At 41.0% G+C, this 24066-nt stretch overlaps 1 protein-coding gene across 3 annotated transcripts in view; it reads left to right on the forward strand.

Annotated features, from left to right (window-relative positions):
* rsrc1 (arginine/serine-rich coiled-coil 1) overlaps window positions 1-24066 on the forward strand; it is a 563128-nt gene that overhangs the window by 244382 nt on the left and 294680 nt on the right. For all 3 annotated transcript variants that reach the window (XM_068042148.1, XM_068042149.1, XM_068042151.1), the window contains exon 6: window positions 12859-12895. In XM_068042148.1, the coding sequence (XP_067898249.1) occupies window positions 12859-12895 (37 nt within the window). The remainder of the gene's footprint in view (window positions 1-12858; window positions 12896-24066) is intronic.

Below are 24066 nucleotides of genomic sequence, written 5' to 3' on the forward strand. Positions count from 1 at the left end.
ATCCACAAGATGCATTGCAGCAACTCGCCAAGTGACAGCACCTTCAAAACCTGTGACCTGTACCACCTAGAAGAACAAGAGATGCAGCTGCATGGGAATGCCACCGCCTGCAAGTTCCCCTCCAAGTCACGCCATCCTGACTTGGAACTATATCGCCATTCCTTCCCTATCGCTGGGTCAAAATTCTGGAACTCCCTCTCTAACAGCAGTGTGGATGTACCTACACCACATTGACTGCAGTGGTTCAGAGAGGTGGCTCACCACCACCTTCTCAAGGACAGTTGGGGATGGGCAACAATATTGGTCTTGCCAGCAATGCTCACATCCCATGAAAGAATGAAAAGAACAATTGTTTCAATGTGTGAATCCTGGAGAAGAGCAACTGCTTTAGACGTTTATGAAAAGCATCTGGAAAATGGGTCTTTTCTCCCATTTTGGATATGAGCATGGGATCTTAAAAACAAAGAATGCCTTTATTTCAGCATTCAACAAAATGCATAAAATAAATTAAAAAGTTGTGACTTAAAAAATAATACTGAGGAGCAGCATACTTTGGGAGGCAAGAAGTCTTTCAGATGTTGATGAAGTCTTTTGAAGTTTGGTTTAGAATAAATATTTCATGTCATCACTGACGAGAACATATTGCTGGTTCGGTCGATTTCAACTGAGTTGATGGCTGTACTCCATGTGCACATTTTATGTGGAAACATTTCAGTATGCTGTGGTGCTCCTAGTTTTATTTAGTGATACTTGGCAAGATTAAAATTGCAACTTAGTTTACCATCATAATATGCTTGACATTCTGGAATATGTTTTAAGATTCTTAAAGTCAGCTGTTTATATTTTTCCTGCTGCGCGCATACTTTTGCATTCCTTTTACTTTTCTATGCATATTTGAAATGAAGCCTTTGAGATTTTGGTTGCAGTGGACATGCTGCAATAACAAAATCTGTGTGATTAGTGCCGGCATCAAAGGAAACTTCTGCTAATCAGATCAATTTCATACTGCTAATATTAGGGGTGATGAAGTGTAGGAAAAAAGATTTAAAGGAAGGCACTGTGGGAACTGGAAAAATAATGAAATGGTGAAGAACAAAACGGAAAATAAGTCAAAAGAAAAAGGGTATAAAGTAGATGCCATTTGAAATAAACATCTGAATTCGAAATAAATGATGGAAACAGCCTAGAGACAAACCACAAAATCAAAATGAGGAACAAGATGGCCATAAAGAAAGAAATGGAAAAGAGGAAGTTAATAGGAAAAGGATTGAAGTAAAGCAGATCAGAAACTACTTTAGTACTACAATCCAGAGGGTCCAATTTTAAATTCAGGCTTAAATTGTAATGCGAGGTCAATCTCATTGTTATTTCATGTTTTGCGGTTTTGAATGCTCCATCTTTGAGTATGTGGAGGAAATACTTGCAGCCAAAACCATTCTAAACACTTCCAACTGTAATTGAAAGAGTATGGAACAGTAAAAAGAATAAAAGAAATACTCATTTATATAGTGCCTTTCACAATCTCTGAACATTCCAAAGCAATTTACAACCTATGACGTACTTCCGAAATATAGGCACTGTTGAACTGTGTGTTTTCCCCATGGGTCTATCCTTGACCCTCTCCTATTTCTCTTCTATTTCCTGCCGTTGGTAAAATTTTCCAAAAGCACGTCCATTTCCCCATGTCACTGACAACACCCAGCTCTACCTCAGCCCACTACCTCTTTCGACCCCTCCACTGTCTCTAGATTGTTAGATCGTCTGTCTGACATGCAACATTGGTTGAGCAGAAATTTCCCCCAACTAAATATTGGAAAGACCAGAGCCATTGTCCTTTTCCCCTTCCACAAATGCTGTTCTCTAGCCACTGACTCCATCTCTCTTGGAAACTGTCAGAGACTGAACCAGGCTGGGTGCAACCTTGGTTTCATGTTAGATTCCAAGATGAGTTTCCAACCCTACATCTGCGCCATCACTAAGACAGCCTATTTTCACCTCCATACCATTGCCCAACTCCTCCCCAGCCTCCGTTCACCTGCTGTTGAAACCCTCATCCATGCCTTTGTTACCTCTAGACTTGACTATTCCAGTGCACTCCTGGCTGGCCTCCCCTGCACAAACTTGAAGTCATCTAAAGGTCTGCTGTCTGAACTCGTACCAACTCATTACCCCTTGTACTCGTTGACTTGGCTGCTAGTTAAGCAATGCCTCGATTTTTAAAATTCACATCTTTGTTTCCAAATCCCTCCATGGCCTCTTCCCTCCCTATTTCTGTAATCTACTCCAGCCCTTCGAGATAACTGCGCTTCTCCAATTCCAGCCTCTTGAGCATCCCCATATTTAAACATTCCACTATTGATGCCGTGCCTTTAGCTGCCAAGGCCCCAGGCTTTGGAATTCCTTCCTTAAACCCCTCTACTGCTCTTCCCTTTTTGTTCCTCCTTTAAAATGCTCCTTAAAACTTAACTCTTTGACCAAGCATTTGGTCATTGGCTCTAACATCTCCTTATGTGGCTTGATGTCAGATTTTGTTTGATAATGCTATTGTGCAGTGCTTTGGTATGTTCTACTGCATTAAAGGCTCTGTGACAAATGTGATAACCATTTTGCGCACAGCAAGGTCCCACAAACAGAAAGAAAATAAATGACCAGGTCATCTGCTTTAGCTGTTCACTGAGGAACAAATGTTGGCCAGGATACTGGATGAATTCCCCTGCTGGTCTTCAAATAGTGGCGTGGTATCATCCACATGTCAGCTGTGGGTCAGTTGGTAGTACTTTTGTCTCTGAGTCAGAAGACTGTGGGTCCAAATCCCACTCCAAGACTTGAGCACAAAAATCAAGATTGACATTCCAGTGCAGTACTGAGGGTGTGCTGTCTTGTGGATGAAATGTTAAACTGAGGCCCTGCCCTACCCTCTTGGGTGGGTGTAAAAGATCCCATGGCACTATTTTGAAGAAGAGCAGGGGAGTTATCCTTGCTGTCCAGGCCAATATTTATCCCTCAATCAACATCACATGATCTGCTCATTAGCACATTGCTCTTTGTGGGAGCTTGCTGTGTGCAAATTTGCTACCACATATCATACATTACAACAGTTACTACATGTCAAAAAAAGCACTTATGGATGTCCTGTGACCATGAAAGGTGCTATGTAAATGCAAGTCTGTCTGTCTTTTGTATCCACCTGAGATGGCAGACAGTCTCATCAGAAAAATGGCACCTACAGCAGTGCAGCCCTCCCTCACCACTGCATTGAAGTGCCAGTATAGATTATGAACTTACTAGCTAGTCTGGGTCTTGAACCCACAACCTTCTAAATGAAAAGAGAGAGTGGTATTACTGAGCCAAGACTGAACAAGTAGTAGCCTGGAGACAGTGTGGATTTCAAAATTATGATTATAGAAGGCAACGGTCTATAATTTTGATGGGTGAAGCAATGGAAGAATAAATATAAATTAAACTGAGTGAGAGAAAATATTAGAAATGTCAAGAAAAGGTGTGAAAATAGTGAAAGGGGTCTATTCGGACTTTAAAAAATGTTCGGGATCTACCAAATCAGAGGGCAGAACACTCCATTACAAACTTAGGAATTGTTTGGAAATACTCAAGACAAAGTAGAATTCGTTAGCATTCAGAAGGAATCTAGTTAGGCCACAGCTGGAGTACTGTGTACAGTTCTGGTCACTGCATTATAGGAAGAATGTGATTGCAGTGGAGAGGGTGCAGAGGAGATTCACCAGGATGTTGCCGGGGCTGGAGCATTTCAGCTATGAAGAGAGACTGGATAGGCTAGGGTTGTTTTTTGTAGAGCTGTGAAAGCTGAGGGGCGACCTGATTGAGGTATGCAAAATTATATGGGGCATTGATAGGATAGGAAGAAACTTTTTTCCTTAGCGAGTGGTCAATAACCAGGGGGCATAGATTTAAGGTAAGGGGCAGGAGGTTTAGAGGGTATTTGAGGAAATATTTTTTCACCCAGATGGTGGTTGGAATCTGGGACACTACCTGAAGGGGTGGTAGAGGTAGGGACCCTCACAACATTTAAGAAGTATTTAGATGAGCACTTGAGATGCCACAGCGTACAAGGCTACAGGCCCAGTGCTGGGAAATGGTATTAGAATAGATAGGTGCTTGATGGCCGGCGCAGACACGATGGGCCAAAGGGCCTGTTTCTGTGCTGCAAAACTCTGACTCTACTTGAGTTTTTTTTTGTTATACTGACTGGACTATTGCAGAATGCACATAAATGAGGTAAAAACAGACTCAACATTGAACAGATCAGCTATTTCCAATGCTCCATTCTAAAGCACATTGATTTAATACACATTACTGAATAAATGAATATACTAATATAATTGTGCATATGAGGAGATGTTCTTCAGAAGACTCAAGCCAGAAATGTCCAAAAATTGAGCAATTCAGAGAAGTAAAATTGAGACTTCAGTATTTGCAATCAAGACCACTTTATACTTTTTTCTGAATATATAATCTTTATGAAAAACTTTTGGTGAATATTTTACTTTTGAAGTTGCCCAAAACCATTAAAGAAAGAAGCACCCAATTTTGGCATATTTGCATTTGCTCTATTGTATTTATCGCTTGTATTATTTTCCACAAAGTGTTGAATCAAATAAATTGTTTTTCTAAGGTGCCATTAGTTTAAAATGTCAGTTTAATAGAAATAATGTTTTTCAATCTTAGACACAAGGGAAGATATACACAAGTGCTTTAATAAGTTTGATTCCAGGTCAGAAATTTCTGATCACGTTGTCCTATTAAAATGACTGTTCCTTGCTGTGCATATATTGTTCACCGTCATAAATCTTTAACATGTTCAGACTGTTCAGGGTAGTGAACCTAACATAATTTTGCACAAATTAGTTTGGGATATTTAACTGGGAATGGGATGACACAAAGGGATAGGACACTGGCCTATTGCCTCTAGGTCTTGAACAGCTAAAACTGATGGACTGAAAGTCTGCTCTGTCTACTATCTGTGAGTACTCAAGAGGCAGGAAAATCAGTTTGTACAGTCTCAACCTATTTTCTCGTGGTCATAGATCCAAAGCACAAACTTACCCACCAGTTTGGTCATAAATTGAAACTGAAAACTCACAATTTAACTGCTAAATAACATTTTGAAAGATATGCAAATTGTTTTAACTTTGGTTCAATTGTTAATCATTTGCTGTTGAGAGTAAAGGGAAATGAATGAGTGCAGTTTTAATTTTATTTTCATCGGACAAATATTTATAGAAAGTTTTATTTTTAAATTCTGTAAAATTATTAAGAATATAAACATGAGCATCATTAGACTATAGCAATAAATCATAAAATTCAATATTTTGTTTAAACCTAGCATTTTAGTAGGTCCTGAGCGAGCTCTGCACTGTTGGAGATGATGTCTTTTAGAAGAGATAATGAACTGCCTGCTCAGGTGGACATAAAAAAAAAGCACTATTCCAAGAATAGAGAAGCTCTCCTGGTATCCTGGCCAACTTTAATCCCTCAATGAGTACCACCAAAACAGATTAACTACAACAAAAGCGAAATGCTGTGGGTCCTGGAAATTTGAAATCAGAACAGAAAATGTGGAGAAATAGACAGAGTTAATGTTTGAGGTCAATTCTGATGTGTTTAGTTTAGTGATACAGCACTGAAACAGGTCCTTCGGCCCACCGAGTCTGTGCCGACCATCACCCACCCATTTATACTAATCCTACACTAATCCCATATTCCTACCACATCCCCACCTGTCCCTATATTTCCCTACCACCTACCTATACCTATAATGTAAGGTCATTGATCTGAAACGTTAACTGTTTCCCTCTCCACAAATGTTGCTTGACCTGCTGAGTATTTCCAACCTTTTCTGTTTTTAAAACACATTAATTGGTCAGTAGTCTCATTGCTGTTTGTGGGATCTTGGTGTGTGCAAATGTGGCTGCCACATTTTCCTCCATTACATCAAGGGTTATACTCAGAATTTTTTTTATTCTTTCATGGGATTTGAGCATTGCTGGAAAGGCCAGTATTTGTTGCCCATCTCTAATTGCCCTTGAGAAGGTGGTGGTGAGCTGCCTAATTGAACCGCTGCAGTCCATCTGGTATAGGGTGCCCACAGTACTGAGGAAAGGAGTTCCAGGTTTTTGTCTCAGCAACAATGAAGGAATGGTGATATAGTTCCAAGTCAGTATGGTGTGTGGCTTGGAGCGATGGTGTTCCCATGCATCTGCTGCCCTTATCTTCCTAGGTGGTAGAGGTTGCAGGTTTGGAAGGTGCTGTCAAAGGAGGTGTGTTGCTGCAGTGCATCTTGTAGATGGTACACACTGCTGCCACTGCACGCCAGTGATGGAAGGAGTGAATATTTAAGTTGATGGATGGGGTGCCGATTAAGCAGGAGGCTTTGTCCTGGATGGTGTCGAACTTCTTGAGTGTTGTTGGAGCTGCACTAATCCAGGCAAGTGGAAAATATTGCATCACACTCCTGACTTGTGCCTTGTAGATGATGGGCAGGCTTTGGGGAGTCAGGAAGTGAGTTATGTGCCGCAGAATTCCCAGCCTCTGATCTGCTCTTGTAGCTACAGTATTTATATGCTTGGTCCAGTTAATTTTCTGGTCAATGGTACTACCCAGGATGTTGGTGAGTGATTCAGCAATGGTAATGCAGTTGAATGTCAAGGGGAGATGGTTAGATTCTGTCTTGTTGCAGATGGTCATTGCTTGGCACCTGTAAAACGCGAAAGTTTCTTACCATTTATCAGTGCAAGCCTGAATGTTGTCATGGCCTTGCTGCATGTGGACATGGACTGCTTCAGTATCTGAGGAGTTGCGAATGGTACTGAGCACTGTGCAATCATCATCAAACATCCCCACTTCTGACCTTATGATGGTGGGAAGGTCATTGCTGAGGATGGTTGGGCATAGGACATGACCCTGAGGAACTCCTGCAGTGATGTCTTGGGTTTAGATGTTTGGCCCTCAACAACGTCAACCATCTCCTTTGTGCGAGGTACGACTCTGGCCAGTGCAGAGTTTTCCCCCTAATTCCCATTGACTTCAATTTTGCTAGGAATCTTTGATGCCAAACTTGGTCAAATGCTGCCTTGATGTGAAGCGTAGTCACTCTCACCTCACCTCTTGAGTTCACTCTTTTGTTCATGTTTGAACCAAGGCTGTAATGAGGTCTGGAGCTGAGTGGGCCTGGCAGAACCCAAACTGAGCATCGGTGAGCAGGTTATTGCTGTGTAAATTCTGCTTGGTCGCTCTATTGACACCTTCCATCACCTTGCTGTGAAGAAGTTTGGGATATCTGAGGATGTGAAAGGTGCAATATAAATGAAAGTTTACTTTGGAGCCATTTTCAATGTTATACTTTTAAGAACAGTGGCTGATTTTACGGTCAGCAGCGAAGTGATGGTTCTCACTGGTGACCAAGAGAAAAGCAGTCCACTAAGATCTAGCAGTCTCCGTGACCTGGATTTCTCCTTTCCTGGTGTTTAATTTGGACAGATACATCCCCTGGCATTCAGCAACATTGATGTCATCAAACAGGGTAAGCAGCCAATCACATTGAAGAATTCTTAGCAAACACAGAAGTAAAATACACCAAAATAAAAACAAAGTGCTGGAAATCCTCAGGGGGTTTTGCAGCATCTGTGGAGAGAGAAACAGAGTTAACATTTCGGATCAACGACCTTTCACCAGAAAATACACTGATTATTCACTTTTTCTAAATTTTGCGAAGAGCGAAATAAACGCTGGAACATCCAGTTTAGAAGCTGAAATAATAAGCTTTAAAAAAAATTATGATATTAAGCAATGGAATCATGAAGGAATTTGACATTACACAACAGTTAAATTGTTGATAGTTTAAACAAAGTCATTGTGACTAATGAGGAGGTTTGATCACAATTCTAAGTTTATATCCTTCAGTATCTATAAAAAATACTATCAGACAGCAATCAATTAACACTAATAAATAGAATTCACATTCCAATATATGGTTCCTTCTTATAGCTGTTCATGTATGTTGGTAACTGCCACAACCAGTGTTCAATTTTGAAATACACACGCCACTGCAAATGAGATCTATGGTTTTTATATCCAGTTTACTAGACAAGACATTCTTCCCATGCAAGTACAGTTTATTTGCAAAACTCTTAAAAAAAAAGTATCTATTTCAATTAAGAGACATTTGGCACAGTTTTGTTTTGTTCAGTGTATGGTCAATAAAGATTGAAGGACTTTGAAGTAAAGTGATAACTGGGCTGGAATCTGACACTGGATAAATACTGTTGACATTTCAGGAGATTAGTCTCTGGAACTGTTGACACTTTTGTTGACTCTTTATGAATATGTATAATTTTTTTTAAGCTTTATTTGATTTTGAAAGAATGTACAAAAATATTGGACAGGAAAAATAAACAACTGGTCCATTGAGTCTGTCTCGTACCTTCATAATGCACTGTGTATCATGCCTCACCCATCACTATCAGAAAAGAAACATAAACCCAATTCGTGGGGAAATAGAATCTGGGAAATTTGTCTGTGAGTTTGAAAGGCGAATGAAACAAGTTCGAGGAGACCACAGTGACTGAGGTACATCTCCCAATACCTCTTCTACCTTTTGTACTCTGTGATATCAGCCACAGCTAGAAATTCCCTTTTGAATACTTTCAGCAAATTTGCACTCACTGTATGATCCGGCAACTTGTTCCGAAGATCGCTGACCCTCTGTGATGAGGAAAACCTCCTGACATCTAAATTGGTTTTATGCTTATGTCACATGGACGCATGTCTTCTGATTCTTCCTGATCTGCCTAGTCAAGTGGTCGATCCACGTGGCCAGAGTATGATAGTTTCATTATTTTAATCAAATCATTATATCTAATCAAATCTCTTCAAAAGCTACCCGTGTCTAGAATAGAATGGTGCTTAGAGCTTTTAAACTAGGTATTAATCAAGTAAACTCAATTGAATCTTTTTCAGAACCCCTCTATCATCCACCATATTAAGGACACAGTATTCTAGATGCGGCCGAACCATGGTCTTAAACGGGAACAGTATAGTTCCTTGTGTTTTGTATTGGCATGTCGTAGCAAGACATTCTAATACTTTATTCCCTTTTGCTGTGACCTTGCAGACTGGCCGTGAACTTGGAAGATTTGTGTAACTGACAACTTTCTGAAGCTGAGCTAGATTGTTTGAAACCTTGGTGTCATATTTGACCCCTATGAGATGACTTGATGAGCTTCCGATCACACATCCGTGCCATCAATAAGATGGCCTATGTCCATCTCTGTAACATCACAGGACTTCGCCCCTGCCTTAGCTTATCTGTGGCTGAAACCCTTATCTGTACCTTTATTACCTTTAGACTTGATTGTTCCAATGCACTGCTGGCCAACCTTCTACGTTCTACCGTTGGTAAACTTGAGATTATCCAAAACTCTGCTGTCCGTGTCCCAATTTGCACATGTCCCATTCACCCACCCCCCCCTGTGCTCACTGATCTTCAATGGCTCCCAGTTAAGCAACGCCTCTATTTTAAAATTCTCATCCTTGGTTTCAAATCCCTACATGGCCATGTCCCTTCCTACCCTTGTAATCTCCTCCAGCCCTCAACAGACTTGAGTTCAGAACCCTGCATGGTATACAAATAGCTGGCCTTACCCTTACCCATGTGCATCACATTATATCTATCTATATTAAATGAACCTCCCAGACACTAGTCCATTTTCCATCTCATTGATTGTAGCCAATTTTTCTCTACGATCCTAACACTCTCTCAAATCTATGCATCATCCGAAACTTGAAGATAGATCCCCTCATGCCTTCATCCAGATCATGAGTAAAGATTGTGAATAGTAATAGTTCTAACACTGATCCATATGGGATCCTGATGGTAACTGGTTCCATGCCGCATCAGTCCATCTTAGTAATCTATGATGTAGCACGTTTTCAAAAGTTTTTGGAAAATTTAGGTAGATGATGTCATCCAGGCTGCATCCTCCATCCTAGTAACTTAAATTCAAATCCAAAAAATTGGTACAGTACAAAATTGCTAATTTCCCAGAAAGTAAAGAGTCCTAAATAACTTGGTCTCTGTCCAGAATATCACAAAGTTTAGCAACCTTGTCTATGATCTAAGTCTCTAATATCTCAGTCCTGACTTGTTGCACTGTTTGGATATTGACACCACGTACATGGCTTCCATCTGGTCCATGGGAGCAATCTTAGATCCTAGTGAGCTGTTAAATATGCTAGCAAGAGGCTCAGTAAGCACAACTTCATTTGAGCATTCTCAGGTGAATACTGTCAGGGCGAATCTTTTTTGAGATTCCTTATTCTATCCAAGACTTTATCCATATCCACTTTGGCACTTACAATTTGAGAATCAATTATACACTGCATTAATTGTGACTGAGAATTGTCTACCAGAGTGAAATGGCAAAGCTGTCATTTAAAACTTCTGTCATGTTCTGGGACTTCACCTGAACCTGGGAGGAATCTTTAGTGGCCCTATGCAATTTTTAATGGTTCTCTGACTTCTAATATAGCTAAAACAAATTTTTTGTTGCTGGAGTTAACCTACTTTTTCTTTTGGCTGCTCTAATAGCAGCTTTTTTGTTTTGAGTGGAGCTCAATATCTATTCTTGTTCTCCTGAGAACTATTTTCTTTTAGTCTGTGAAAATATTTTTGTTACAGTTTGATTTGCCGTTGCACATGACCAATTAGCCACTTTGGCTTTGTTTAACCACATGCCTTTCTTTTGACTTCAGGGACATATATGGCTTCCTTTCTCTTTTTGGGTTTAAAGATGTTCCACTTTGATTCTGTGTTGGTAATAGCCTCACCTCAGAGGGTTGCCCAGTTGACTTGATTTAAGTGCCCTGCCATCTTTATGAATCTAGCCCTCTGGAAATCATGAACGTATTAAATTTTCGACAACTTTGATTTGGCTGAATCTGATAATATAGGCACAGTTTAAAAAAAGACTTGTGTTTATAAGGCATCATTCATAATCACAGGATATCCCAAAGCGCTTTACAGCCAATGAAGTACTTTGGAAGTGTAGTTACTACTCTGATGTGGGAAATGCAGCAACCAATTTACGCACAGCTAGCTCCCACAAACAGCGATGTGCTAATGACCAGACTGGGGGATAAATATTGGTCAGGACACCGGGAATAATTCCCCTACTCTTCTTCAGAATAGTGCCATAGCATCTTTTATGTCGACCTGAGAGAGCAGATGGGGTCTCGGTTTAATGTCTCATCTGAAAGACGGCACCTACAACAGTGCAGCATTCCCTCAGCACTACAATGGAGTGTCAGCCCTTTTTGTGCTCAAGTCCTGGAATGTGACTTGATCCCACTGTTATTGGACCACCTTAAGAGGCTGTAAGTGAAGGTCACTGGAGGAAGTGATGTTGCATTACACATGACCAGGGAGTTGTGTTTGGAGCCCTACAGAGTAAGATGTGTGTTGGTGTGGCTCCTGTAGTAGCTGTGTGTATAAAAACCCACATATTCTTTGAATGTTAACTTGTAGTCCTGTGAATTTTACCATAGTTCATAAAGCAAAGGAATAAGTAATATTACATCCACAATCTTCTGACTCAGAAGCGAGAGTGCTACCAACTGAGCCACGGCTGATGCTGTTGCGATATGTTGACTTTGTTTGTCTTGGGTCAAACTTGAAAGAGTAGCAGGATATATCTAAGAACACTCAGTTCACCAGTTCTTCTGAGGCCATCAAGAGAAATATGGAATGCCCTGTTAGGGAATAAGTAAAAATTTCATGTAAAATTATTGTCATACATCTACCTCTGGTTCTCTTATAAATGGACTGAAAAGAGGAGTAGATATGATAGATAAATAATCTTCTGCAATCTTTTTTAACTATCTTATATTGCTTAGCTGTTGCTGTTTAATAAACCTGTTCTGGAGTTTATGAACTCGTTATTTATTATGCTGCTTTCCAAAGTTTAGCAAATCACAAGAAGGCTCATGAAATATCCAGTGAATTAAACAAACTAACAATGCTTTTTGTTCCACCCCAGGCTTGCTGCATTACTAAATATTGGGCAGATAAACATATACTATGTAGTGACTACTGTTTTTTTTATATACATGTGTGGCCTTTGCTACCAAGCGTGAGAGAAATATTTGAGCAATAATGTAACCGGCAAGCATATTGTTTGAAATTTCAATATGTGACTGCAAGATCATATATGTAATGCCATCCTCTGCTTTCTTTATGGATTAAAAAAAAAATTCTCTTTCAAAGTTCAACACCCCAGCATAATCTTCTGGGGTAACTCTACATGTACATTTGTTTATAAGGTTTTTATGAACATTTAAATATATCTAGATATCCCATAAAATGCTTCAAGAAGCAATAGAATATTTAATTTCCAAAAATTATCAGCTGGCATACAGTGAAAGTTGTTGGATGCTTGCTTTCAATTGCTAAATGGGTTACATGTTGGGTTGGAGAAACATATTAGAGCCTACAATTCTAAAATAAGGACAGAAAACACTGCAAATACTCACTGGGTCAGGCAGTATCTGTGGAGCGGAACAGAGTTAATGTTTCAAGTCAATGACCTATTGCCAGAACAATTTTATATTTCATCTACAATTCAATGCTTAAACTACGTAAAAATGGATATGATTATCTCATAGCAACAGTGTGATGATTTGCCATTGTGATCATTCTTATTTTGTAGATTACACAATGTTATATGTTTAATTTAAGTTGAACACTTTTGAAACTTGGATATTGGGGTGGGCATTGCATGGAATTGAATAACTCTTATTTAAGACTTTATTTTTTTTCTTTCACAGAGATTCTGCGAACATCAAAGTAGGATTAGAACATCTGGTAAGTTTCATGATTATCTCTTGAATATTTGCATCATCTTTTGATATCTGTATTCTAAATGAACACTTTTGAACAAGCTTTGAATACCTAGCACTCTGAAAGTAGACAATTTCCCAAAGGGGCAGTCTTACTTTTATTATGTGCAAGGCACTCACACTTCCATTTATCTCTGCATTCCAAGGGAATTAATTTTTTTTGTTATAAATTATATCTTTTTGATGTAAAGATGAAATAAAATAGACTGAAACCCAAAGTGTAGAAGAGAACTTGTGGACAGTACTGCAGCATACTGCTGATAGAAAAGAGGGGCTATGTATTTTCTGTTTTGTTTTTGATTTTTTTCTGTATATTACAAAAAAGAGGATCTGTAATGGGTCTTCTATAGCAACAATAATTGAGCTTAAGGGTAAGTAATAGAATGCCACATAGTTAAATGTATATTTTTAACTAATAGATGTAACCTATTTAATTACTATACACCATAGTAGATCATCGCTATCTTATACAATCCCATTTTTAAAACATTGGTGCACTACATTTGTGAGGGTCTGTTTCTCGTATCCAGAGGATGGGAAAACAATCCTACTGTTCAGTCTTGATAATTTTATGTTTGTCTCCTCCATTTTAAAGCTAGCAGTACAAGTGAAATAAACTGCACATGATACGTCTCAGTATTAAGATTTTTTCACCATGAAATCAGACATTTTAATGCAAGTGTCAATTTCTTCAAAAATTATAATTCTAAATCTCAAGTCATTCTAATCTCTCCTGAATTTTCCTATGCATCCAAGTCTTTTGGAACATACGTTGTCTAAATGTGCCTAATGTACTCTAAATTATACTGGGTTAATATGAACGGTTTTGACTTATATTTGTTACCAAACTGTTAATTTTGTGGGTCATAAGGTAATTATACCTTACAAAGTAGGTGTGTTAGCCATGGCTCAGGGATACCATGCTCGCCTCTATGTTAGAAGATCATGGGTTCAGACTCCTCTCCAGAGATTTGAGCACAAAATGTAGGCTGACACTTCCAGTACAAATGGAGTGCTGCATTCTTGGAGATCTCATTTTTTGGAATTTAAAGGTCCCTATTTGAAAAAGAGCAGGTGAGTTCCCCAGGATGTTGGTCAACATTTTTCCTTCAATCCTCGTCCCTGAAACAGATTGTCTGTTGATTTATGTCATTGCTGTTTGGGGGGGTCTTTGCGTGTGCAAATTGATTGTTGTGTTTCCCAGCATTATAGCAGTGACAGCACTTGAAGTACTTAATTGGTTGCAAAACGCTTTGGGATGTGCTGAAGTCATGAAAGGTACCAAATGAAAGCAAGTTCTTAGTTTTTCTCTTCTCTTAATTTAACACACAATGTTTGGGAATCAATTATAGAATGGTCCTATCACAAGATCAATAGAAATTTGGCCCATCTTTGCTCATTCAGCTAGAAAAAAAGACTTGCATTCTTCTCCTTCATGTTATTGAACTGTTCATTAAAGAAATTTAAGGTTTTCGTCTCCACTAACCTTCCCAGAAGACCATTCCAAGTCTTGATCATTTTTTTATGTGAAGAAATTCTTCTTTACATCTATCTTGAGTTGACCTATTCTTCCTTGTTCTAGTAGGCTGATATACCTTGAGATAGTGATCTGGATTTATTTTAGCTGTGCCTTTATTATCTCATAAACCTCCATCAGATCACTTTTCAGTCACCTCCTCTTGGTGCAAAAGAGACCCAGTTTTTCCAATGTTTTCTCCTATCTCAATCCTTTAATGCTCTGCTCAGCACTGCATCTGTGACTTTTTTTATTTGTTTGTGAGATGTGGGCATCTCTGGCTAGGCCAGCATTTATTGCCCGTCCTTAATTTCCCTTGAGAAGGTGGTGGTGAGCTGCCTTCTTGAACTGCTGCAGTCAAATAACTTCAACGTTTTCCTTGCATCTTGGTGCAAGAGCTGAACACAATACGTCAAGTATGGTCTGATCAGCTTTAGGGTACCTTTTGCCATATGATCGGCTGGCCTGATTGGAAGAATGTCTTGCTGTGATACTGATCATCTGCAATTATGCTGGTTTCTACTTCCTCCTTTGACCTTCTGATCTTTTTTGACATGCTTCTGTTTTCCTGCATTGTTCCCAGTTGACGCTTTTCCCCCTCCTTTGCAGGTTTTGGGAAGCTTGCGTATGTCATTACTTTTTTTATTCTTTAATGGGATGTGGGCATCACTGGCAAGGCTGGCATTTGTTGCCCATCCCTAATTGCCCATGACAGCTGAGGAGCTTGCTAAGCCATTTCAGAGGGCAGTTAAGACTCAACCAAATTGCTATGGGTTTGGAGTAACGTAGGTGAGACCAAGTATGCTCATTAGTGTACGAGATGGGTTTTCACAACAATCGATGATAGTTTCATGGCACCATTACTGAGACTATCTTTCAATTCCAGATTTCTTTATTGAATTAATTGAATTTAAATTCCATAAGCTGTTGTGGTGGGATTTGAACCCATGTCCTCAGGGCATTAGCCTGGCCCTTTGGATTACTAGTTCAGTGACATTACAACTATGCCACTGTTTCCCCAATTGTGTGTTGATCCAATTAGTTACTTTTTTTTCAGTCTACTCTTGTTAAACTTAAGTTTTTTTTTTGGCCAGATGGATATAGATTCCCAAATCCTTGAGAGACCCTTCTTTATCTTTGTAATTTATACTTCAATCTTTCATGATTTTATTTAATTAATCCTGTTACTATTCTTTTTGACAGTAACAAATGTTATTGAACTTACACGTAACATAGTTTATTGGAAAAAATGAGGAAATGAAGTCTATGTTCTGCCTAGAATTGTGCAGAATATTTTTGGAAATTATGATTCGATTTCCTGTGGTGTTGCATGTAGACACTAAATATAGTCTTCAGGAGCAATGGAGTAAGAGAAAGGGAGATCATTGGACCAGGATGCTGCCTGAGTTCAGTCCCTGTTTTGAAGTCATAAATTCTTTCCTTTCGTTTGACATAATGCTTCCATTTTATACTATTACTTATAGTTAAATAGCAAACGTATGTCAATTTAGGAAGCAGGACAGTAGCATTGATTGGATTAAAGGAGTTTCTTTGAAGTATAGGCTAAGAAGGTAGGAGATGTGAACCATTAGTAAACTTGTAGAATGCGTGTTGAATTGGCAAATTAATTTCAATATAGGTAAATGCAAGGTGCTGCATTTTGGCAAGAAGAGTAAGGAGGGCAGAGACTGCTTGGATAATAGTCTAAATGGGATAGAGGAGGAAAGGGATCTAGGGGTACAGATGCACAAATCGCTAAAAGTAGTGGTGCAGGTCAACAAGGCCCTTAACAAAGTAAACCAAACACTTAGGTTCATTTCTTGAGGGATAGGGTTGAAAAGCCAAGAAATCATGTTAAATTTGCACAGAATCTTGGTTAGACCACTCTTGGACTACCGTGCACAGTTTTGGTCTCCATATTATAAAAAGGATGTAGAGGTATCAGAGAAAGTATAAAAAAGATTCATAAGGATGATACCAGAACTGGGAGGTTATTGGTTTCTAACGTAACCACTGGTGGGAGAGTGCAATTACAGTGTGAGAAATTTACAGAGGCAGTTTCCACTGTGAATATAAGCATAAGAATTTATAATCGGAAATGTTGTTGTGCATAGTCATAAGATTTTTGATGTATTACAGTTGATCTCCCATGACATTGCACATAGAGAGCCATGTCCCAGTGTACTCTGTGGGAGAAGTAGAGTTAGGAGGAGGTGGATGATAGATTCAGATGTAATTCAGTCTCCATTTTTAACTCATATGCTCTATTTTTGTAACGCTGTCATATATTGCTATGTCCAATGTTATAATGGAAACTGTCCCATTAACGATGATACTGCAGTGGCTCTACTTGAAAGGGTGTAATTATAACCTGACATTATTCGGAAATTATTTCCATTGCAAATATGGGCATTAGAATTAATTGTGGAATGTACTTGTGCCATTGCAAATGGTAAGTTCAACAGTGTGGTCTCTTTCTGTTACCTGTTTCTGTTGTCTTTGTGTTGTTTCTCTTTATCATTCTTCCTCTGGTTCTGTCTTTCTCATTGCTTTCTCTTCTGCTTTTCTCTTGAAGCTTTTTTTGCTTCTCTGTGACTTTTTTCCTTTTGGGTAGGAAGTGGTAATTGAAATGGCAGGGAAAAGAAGCCACCAGTGACTGTATGTTGCACTTGGGATGAGTCTGTTGAGAGGTAAATGTGGTCCTAAGAGATGATTCCTTCAATCACTTAGGCCTCTCCCCACTCTCTCGCTACCCCACACACTCACCACTGTATTGTCCCTTACCCTTTGACCTTACCGCTACCCATGTCCATTCCTACCACAACCGCACTCCTATCACTACCCCTACTTCTAAACTACCTGCTTAACTCCTGTATCATCTCCTTGCTCTGCTGTCACTCACCTCAATCTTCCATTCACTCCCCTCACTGAACATCCCCCTTCCCCAATTGCAGGTGTGTCTGTTTTGTGCTGTTCTTTTTCTTGTCTCACAGATGTGAGAAATTAGAATGTCTGTCTCACAGTTATAAGACATTAGATGAAACTTTTCCAGTTATCAACAAAACATGGTAAAGTGAATCACTGCTTTTTTGAAGATTTAAATAAGATTGCATGAAGAAAGGCATATTCATTCTCCCCCTCAATTACCTCCATCTAAAGATTACAAAACAAAGGCTGCAACATGTGTGCAATCAGAATACTCCACCCCACCGCACCCGCCCCCCACCCGCACCACCATCACACACAAACAAACGTTTTTAAACTCTTGTAATCTGTCCTCTACCTTATCTTCACATAATTTTAGGAAGATTTGAGTAGAAGCTGAAGGAAAAATACTTAGTTTAGCTGACTGTCACTAATATACCCTGGTTACAGCACATGCTCAGAATTTATTAAAAATGGTGGCCTTAAGTCAATGAAACATGAGTAAATCTCGATTTTTGTGGATGTCATGTTGAGCTCATTCTAGCTGGGCCTGTCCATGCTTAAAATGCAGCTAATGAATTTCCTTCCATTGACAAAAGATCGAGAGAAGAGATCAGGAGAATATTTTTTCACTCTGAATTCTTGGGTTATGGAGCACTACCTGAAGAACCGGTGGAAGCTGTTTCCATTGATAGTTTTCAAAGGGAGTTGGACAGGTACTTGAGCGTGCAGAATTTATCCAGATATGGAGAAAAAGCAGGGATGTGGGATTAAGCATGGCTGCTCTTTCAAGGAGCCAGCACCGGCATGATGGGCTGAATGCCCTCCTTCTGTGCTGTAAGTTTCTATGATTCCGATGAATGTCGTACTCGGTTTGTGCCTCTAGTCCCACTTTATAGTGTAAAAACACATAGGCCGGGATTTTACAGCCCCCCCCACCTCGAGGCTGGATTGGAGGCGGGCAGCACAGAGAATCCCAATGGGTGGTGGCAGGGCAGACGGCCCGTTGCATCCCCGCCGCCCAGCGATCTTCCTGGGGGCGTGATTGACGACGGTCTTCCTGCCCAGGTGCAAATTGAGACCCTTATGTAAGGGCCAATTAAGGGCTTCTTCCCGCCTTATATATCGCGGCGCCCTTCCTGTGGGTTTGGGGGGTGCAGGGTCCCTCCTCCGAGGGCAGTTTGTGGCACACGGAGCACCCCCACTGGGAACCAATTCACCCCGGGACACACCTCACCCTGGACCGCAAGACCATCCCCCCATACACGCTCACCAGGGCCTTCTGGACTGGCCCTGGCGACCAACCTCTTCGCCATCTGGGTCTGAGGTCTCTGCAGTACTGGCAGTGGCCACCGCACTCAGTGGCGTGCGGACACTGCTGAGCTGCCGGCCCTGTGATTGGCTGGCAGCTCTTGGTGATGGAATCCCTGTCTTTAAAGACATTAAAGGGATGGGATCCCGCCTCCTAAAACTTTGCCACTGGAGGATTGTTCTGGCGGAGGGAAAAAAGGCAGAGGCAGGGCTCCCCCCACCTTTTCGGCCTGGCGCCAGGAGCCCCGCCTCCAGCCCAATATCCAGCCCATAGAGTTTTTGGATATTAATTTTGTGATCAAGCCAACGAAACCACGCACATGAAACATTCAAACATGAAGGATACAGAAAGACCAGCTGGCCACGGAGGTATTTCTTTTGTTTATGAGCATGTTGATATGTTTTTACATGGCTGGTAGCAGCGTCCTGGTGAATTGAACAAGGGCAGTAGCCAGGCTTGAAATTAATAAAGGCGAAAGGGTGGTTGGGAGGGTTCAGGAACGGGTAAATTCAAAAGGAGCCAGGGAAATGATATGGCTGGAGGGCAGATCAGTATTTTGGCTAAAAATAAGCAGAGCTGGTCAGAAAGGGACAGTGGGAATAACAAAAGAAATAAGGCATTTGTGACTAAGGTGATGTCAGGGAAAATTGGAGAAAAGTCAGCTACAGCTAGCTACTTTGGAGCTGGCATAAATTGGTTTTCAGAAGCTTGAATCAGTTGTTTTTCAGAAAGTGTAAAAACAGGGCTTCCTTAGCGCTGCTTCGTCTGCACTGAGCGCTGTTTTGAGTGCACAGAATGTAAAGTGGGAGTTTAGCAAGTGAGGGAGGTGCTCCTTTCTTTCTCTACCTTTTTTTAGCCTCCAGTAGCTGGCTGTTTCTTCGGTGCAAAGGAAATAACTGGTAAGTCATTCTACTTATTCTAATTGCAATAAATAGCTTCTAAAGTTACAGTATGGCAGGTCAGCTCGGCCAAGTGGAATGTACATCCTGTGGTATGTGGGAAGTTATGGACGCACCATGTGTCCTAGATGAACACATCTGCAGGAAATGTCACCGGCTGCAGAAGCTTGAGCTCCGGGTTTTGGAACTCGAGCAACGGCTGGAGCCACTGGAGTTGTGCATCCGTGAGGCGGAGGACCAAGCGGATAGCACATTTATGGAGGTGGTCACACTGCAGGTTAGGAGCATGCAGGCAGAGAGGAAATTGATGACTGCCAGGCAGTCTCAGAGAACCAGGCAGGCAGTGCAGGAGTCCCATGAGTCTATCTTGCTTGCTAATTGGTTTTCCCTTTTGGATACTGGTGAGGGCATTGGTTCCTATGGAGTGCAGCCAGAGCAAAGTCCGTGGTACCACGGGTGGCTCAGCTGCACAGGAGGGGAGGAAGAAGAGTGGAAGAGCAATAGTGATAGGGGATACGATGGTCAGGGGATCAGACAGGTGTTTCTGCAAAAGTAAACATGACTCCAGGATGGTGTGTTGCCTCTCTGGTGTCAGGGTCAAGGATGTCACGGCGTAGCTACAGATTATCCTTCTGGGAGAGGGTGAACAGCCAGAGGTTGTGGTCCACATTGATACCAATGACATAGGTAGGAAGAGAGATGAGGTCCTGAAAGCAGATTTTAGGGAGTTAGGAAGGAAATTAAAAAGCAGGACCTCAAGAGCAGTAATCTCAGGATTATTCCCAGTCCCAAGTACTAGTGAGAATAGGAGGATTGATCGATTGAACACATGGCTAGAGAATTGGTGTAGGACGGAGGGCATCAGATTTCTGAGGCATTGGGACCGGTTCTTGGGTAGGTGGGACCTGTACAAGATGGACAGGCTGCACCTTAACAGGACTGGAACTAATATCCTTGCAGGGGGATTTGTTAGTGCTGTTGGGAAGGGTTTAAATTAGCTTATCGGGGATAGGTACCTGATGGGTAGCTCAAATTGGAACGACGTAAAACTGGTAACAGGAGGTAAAAAAGTAGCAAATGATAGTAGAAGGCAGATGAAACAAAGGCGAGCATCAATTAAGCTTAGAGTGCAGAATAATGTCAAGAAGACGAGGTTAAGGGCACTTTACCTGAATGCGCACAGCATTCGTAACAGGTAGATGATTTAAAGGCACAAATAAAGGTAAATGGGTATGATCTAATTGCCATTATGGAAATGTGGCTACAGGGTGACTAAAACTGGGAACTAAATATTCACTGATATTCGACATTTAGGAAGGACAGGCAAAAATGAAAAGGAGTTGGTGGTGCGCTGATAATAAGGGACGGGATCAGTACATTAGTAAGGGAGGATCTCAGATCGGAAGAACAATCTGTTTGGGTGGAACTAAGAAACAGCAAGGGGTGGAAAACATTGGTAGGGGTTGTTCATAGGCCACCTAAAAGTACTGATAGTGTGAGGCATGGTATTAATCAGGAGATTAGAGAAGCGTGTAGCGTGGGTAATACAATAATTATGAGTGACTTCAATCTGCATATAGACTGGGTAAACCTATTGAGCACTAATGCTGTGGAGGACGAGTTTCTGGATGATTTTCTAGAGCAGTATGTTGAGGAACCGACTAGAGAACAGGCTATTTTAGATCTAGTACTATGTAATGAGAGAGGGTTAATTAATCATCTTGTTGAAAAAGAACCTTTAGCGATGAGTGACCATAATATGATAGAATTTTACATTATGTTTGAAAGTGAGGTAGTTCAATCTGAAGCCATGGTGTTAAATTTGAACAAAGGAAATTATGAAGGGCAAATTGGCTGAGGATTGGGAAAATACATTAAAAGGTATGACAATACATAGGCAATGGATAGTCTTTAAAGAATTATTACATAGTTTACAGCAACTATATATTGCTTCAAGCCACAAAAACACAAAAAGAAAAGGCAGTGAACCATGACTAACAAAGGAAGTTAAGGATTGTATAAGATTAAAAGAAAAGATTTATAAAGTTGCCAGAAATATTAGTAAACCTGAGGATTAGGAGGATTTTAGAATACAGCAAAGGAGGACCAAGAAACTGATAAAGAAAGGGAAAATAGAATATGAATGTAAACTAGCAAAAAACATAAAAATGGACTGTAAAACTTCTATAGGTACGTAGTGGGGTACTGCAAGGAGCAGTACTTGGGCCCCAGCTGTTCACTATATATATCAATGATTTGATTGTGGGGACCAAATGTAATATTTCCAAGTTCGCAGATGGCACAAAACTAGGTGGGAATGTGTGTTGTGAGGAAGATGCAAAGCAGCTTCAGAGGGATTTGGACAGACTTAGGAGTGGGCAAGAACACGGCAGATGGAATATAATGTGGAAAAATATGAGGTTATCCACTTTGGTAGGAGGAATAGATGTGCCGAGTATTTCTTAAATGGTAAGAGATTAGAAAGTGTAGGTGTACAAAGGGACCTGGGTGTCATTGTCATTAAGTCACTGAAAGCTAACATGCAGGTGCAGCAAGCAATTAAGAAGGCTAACAGTATGTTTGTTTGAGTACAGGAGTAGCAAAGTCTTGCTTCAATTGTATAGAACCTTTGTTAGACTGCACCTGGAGTACTGTGTGCAGTTTTGGTCCCCTCACCTTAGGAAGGATATTATTGCCATCGAGGAAGTGCAACAAAGTTTCACCAGACTTGTTCCCGGGATGGAGGGACTGTCCTATGAAGAGAGATTGGGGAAACTGAGCCTGCATTCTCCAGAGTTTTGAAGAATGCAAGATGATCTCATTGAAACCTACAAAATACTTCAAGGGATAGACAGGGTAGATGCAGCTAAGATGTTTCCCCTGGTTGGGGAGTCTAAGACCAGGGGACACCATTTCAAAATAAGGGGGAAGCCACTTAGGACTGAGAGGAGGAGAAATTTCTTTACTCAAAGGGTTGTGAATCTTTGGAATTCTCTACCCCAGAGGGCTGTGGAAGCTCAGTCATTGAGTATGTTTAAAGCAGAGACTAACAGATTTCTAAATGCCAATGACATAAAGGGATATGGGGATAGTGTGGGAAAAAGGCATTGAAGTGGATGATTAGCCATGATCATATTGGATGGCGGAGCAGGCTCGATGGGCTGAATGGCCTCGTCTTGTTCCTATTTTCCCATTGATAGCACAGATAGGAACTAATGGGTTTAATCTAAAGCCATTTATGGAGGCCTGGTTGCAAAGTGACCAAGGTTGAGAACTAAATATTCCAGGATTCTTAAGCTTTTGAAGAGATAGGCAAATGGAAAGGTTGTCCTGATAATAAAGGATGGGATAAAGACAGGAGAGAGACTGGATCTTTTCATAAAATCAAGGAGTGGAAGCAGTTTTTGTGGAGCTCAGAAAGGGACAGAAAACACTGGTGGCTGCTGTTTATAGGCCCCTTAACAGTAGTTGTAGTGTGGAGCAGAGTATAAATCGGGAAATTAGAGGCACATGTAATAAGGGTAATACAGTAATCATGGTGAGTTTAATCTTCATATAGACTAGGCAAACTGAATTTGCAAGCTCATTTCCCGGCGGAGCAGCAGGAGAAGGTAGCGTCTCTTCGGTGGGTGAGTGAAGGCATCAGGAGCTGTGTTTTAAAAGTAAGTACTTACTGTTTTACTTACTGTTTTCCTTGTCTTTGAGTTTCTTTTGGCACCGGAGGAACCGGAAGCTGGTCGGCAGCGAGGACTCCTGGGTAGGTATTTTCCTTAAAGGTGCGGAGCTGAGTAAACCCGAGCCACTACACATGTAGTGTCTCCCACCCATCCTCCTCCTCTAACCTAATAATAAGACCCTTTTTACCCTCCTCCTCTAACCAAAAAGGACTGAGCAGGTAAGCTATTTACTGTTTTTGTTAATATCTATAGTTGTACTTAACTAAGGGGTAATTGAATAAAAGAAATGGCAGCCAGTGTAGTGTATTGCTCCTCCTGCAGAATGTTCGAGGTGAGGGGAACCTCCGGTGGCCCTGCCGACTTCACCTGCTGGAAGTGCATCCGTCTCCAGCTCCTATCAGACCGTGTTAGGGAATTGGAGCTGGAGCTGGATGAACTGAGGATCATTCGGGAAGCTGAGGGGTTGATAGATAGAAGCTACACGGAGGTCGTTACTCCACAAATCAAAGGCAGCTGGGTAACAGTTAGAGGTGGGAAGAGGTCAGTGCAGGGATCTCCTGTGGTCGTTCCCCTCAACAACAAGTATACAGTTTTAGATACTGTTGGGGGGGACGGCCTATCGGGGGCAGGCTGCAGTGACCGGGCCTCTGGCACGGGGTCCTGCACTGTGGCTCAGAAGGGAAGGAGGGAGAATGGGAGAGCACTAGTCATCGGGGACTCGATGGTGAGGAGTACGGACAGGCGGTTCTGTGGGCGCAGGCGAGACGCACGGATGGTTTGTTGCCTCCCTGGTGCCAGGGTCCGTGA

The sequence above is a fragment of the Heterodontus francisci genome, chromosome 11 (assembly GCF_036365525.1).
Source record: "Heterodontus francisci isolate sHetFra1 chromosome 11, sHetFra1.hap1, whole genome shotgun sequence".
NCBI classification, from domain to species: Eukaryota; Metazoa; Chordata; class Chondrichthyes; order Heterodontiformes; family Heterodontidae; genus Heterodontus; species Heterodontus francisci.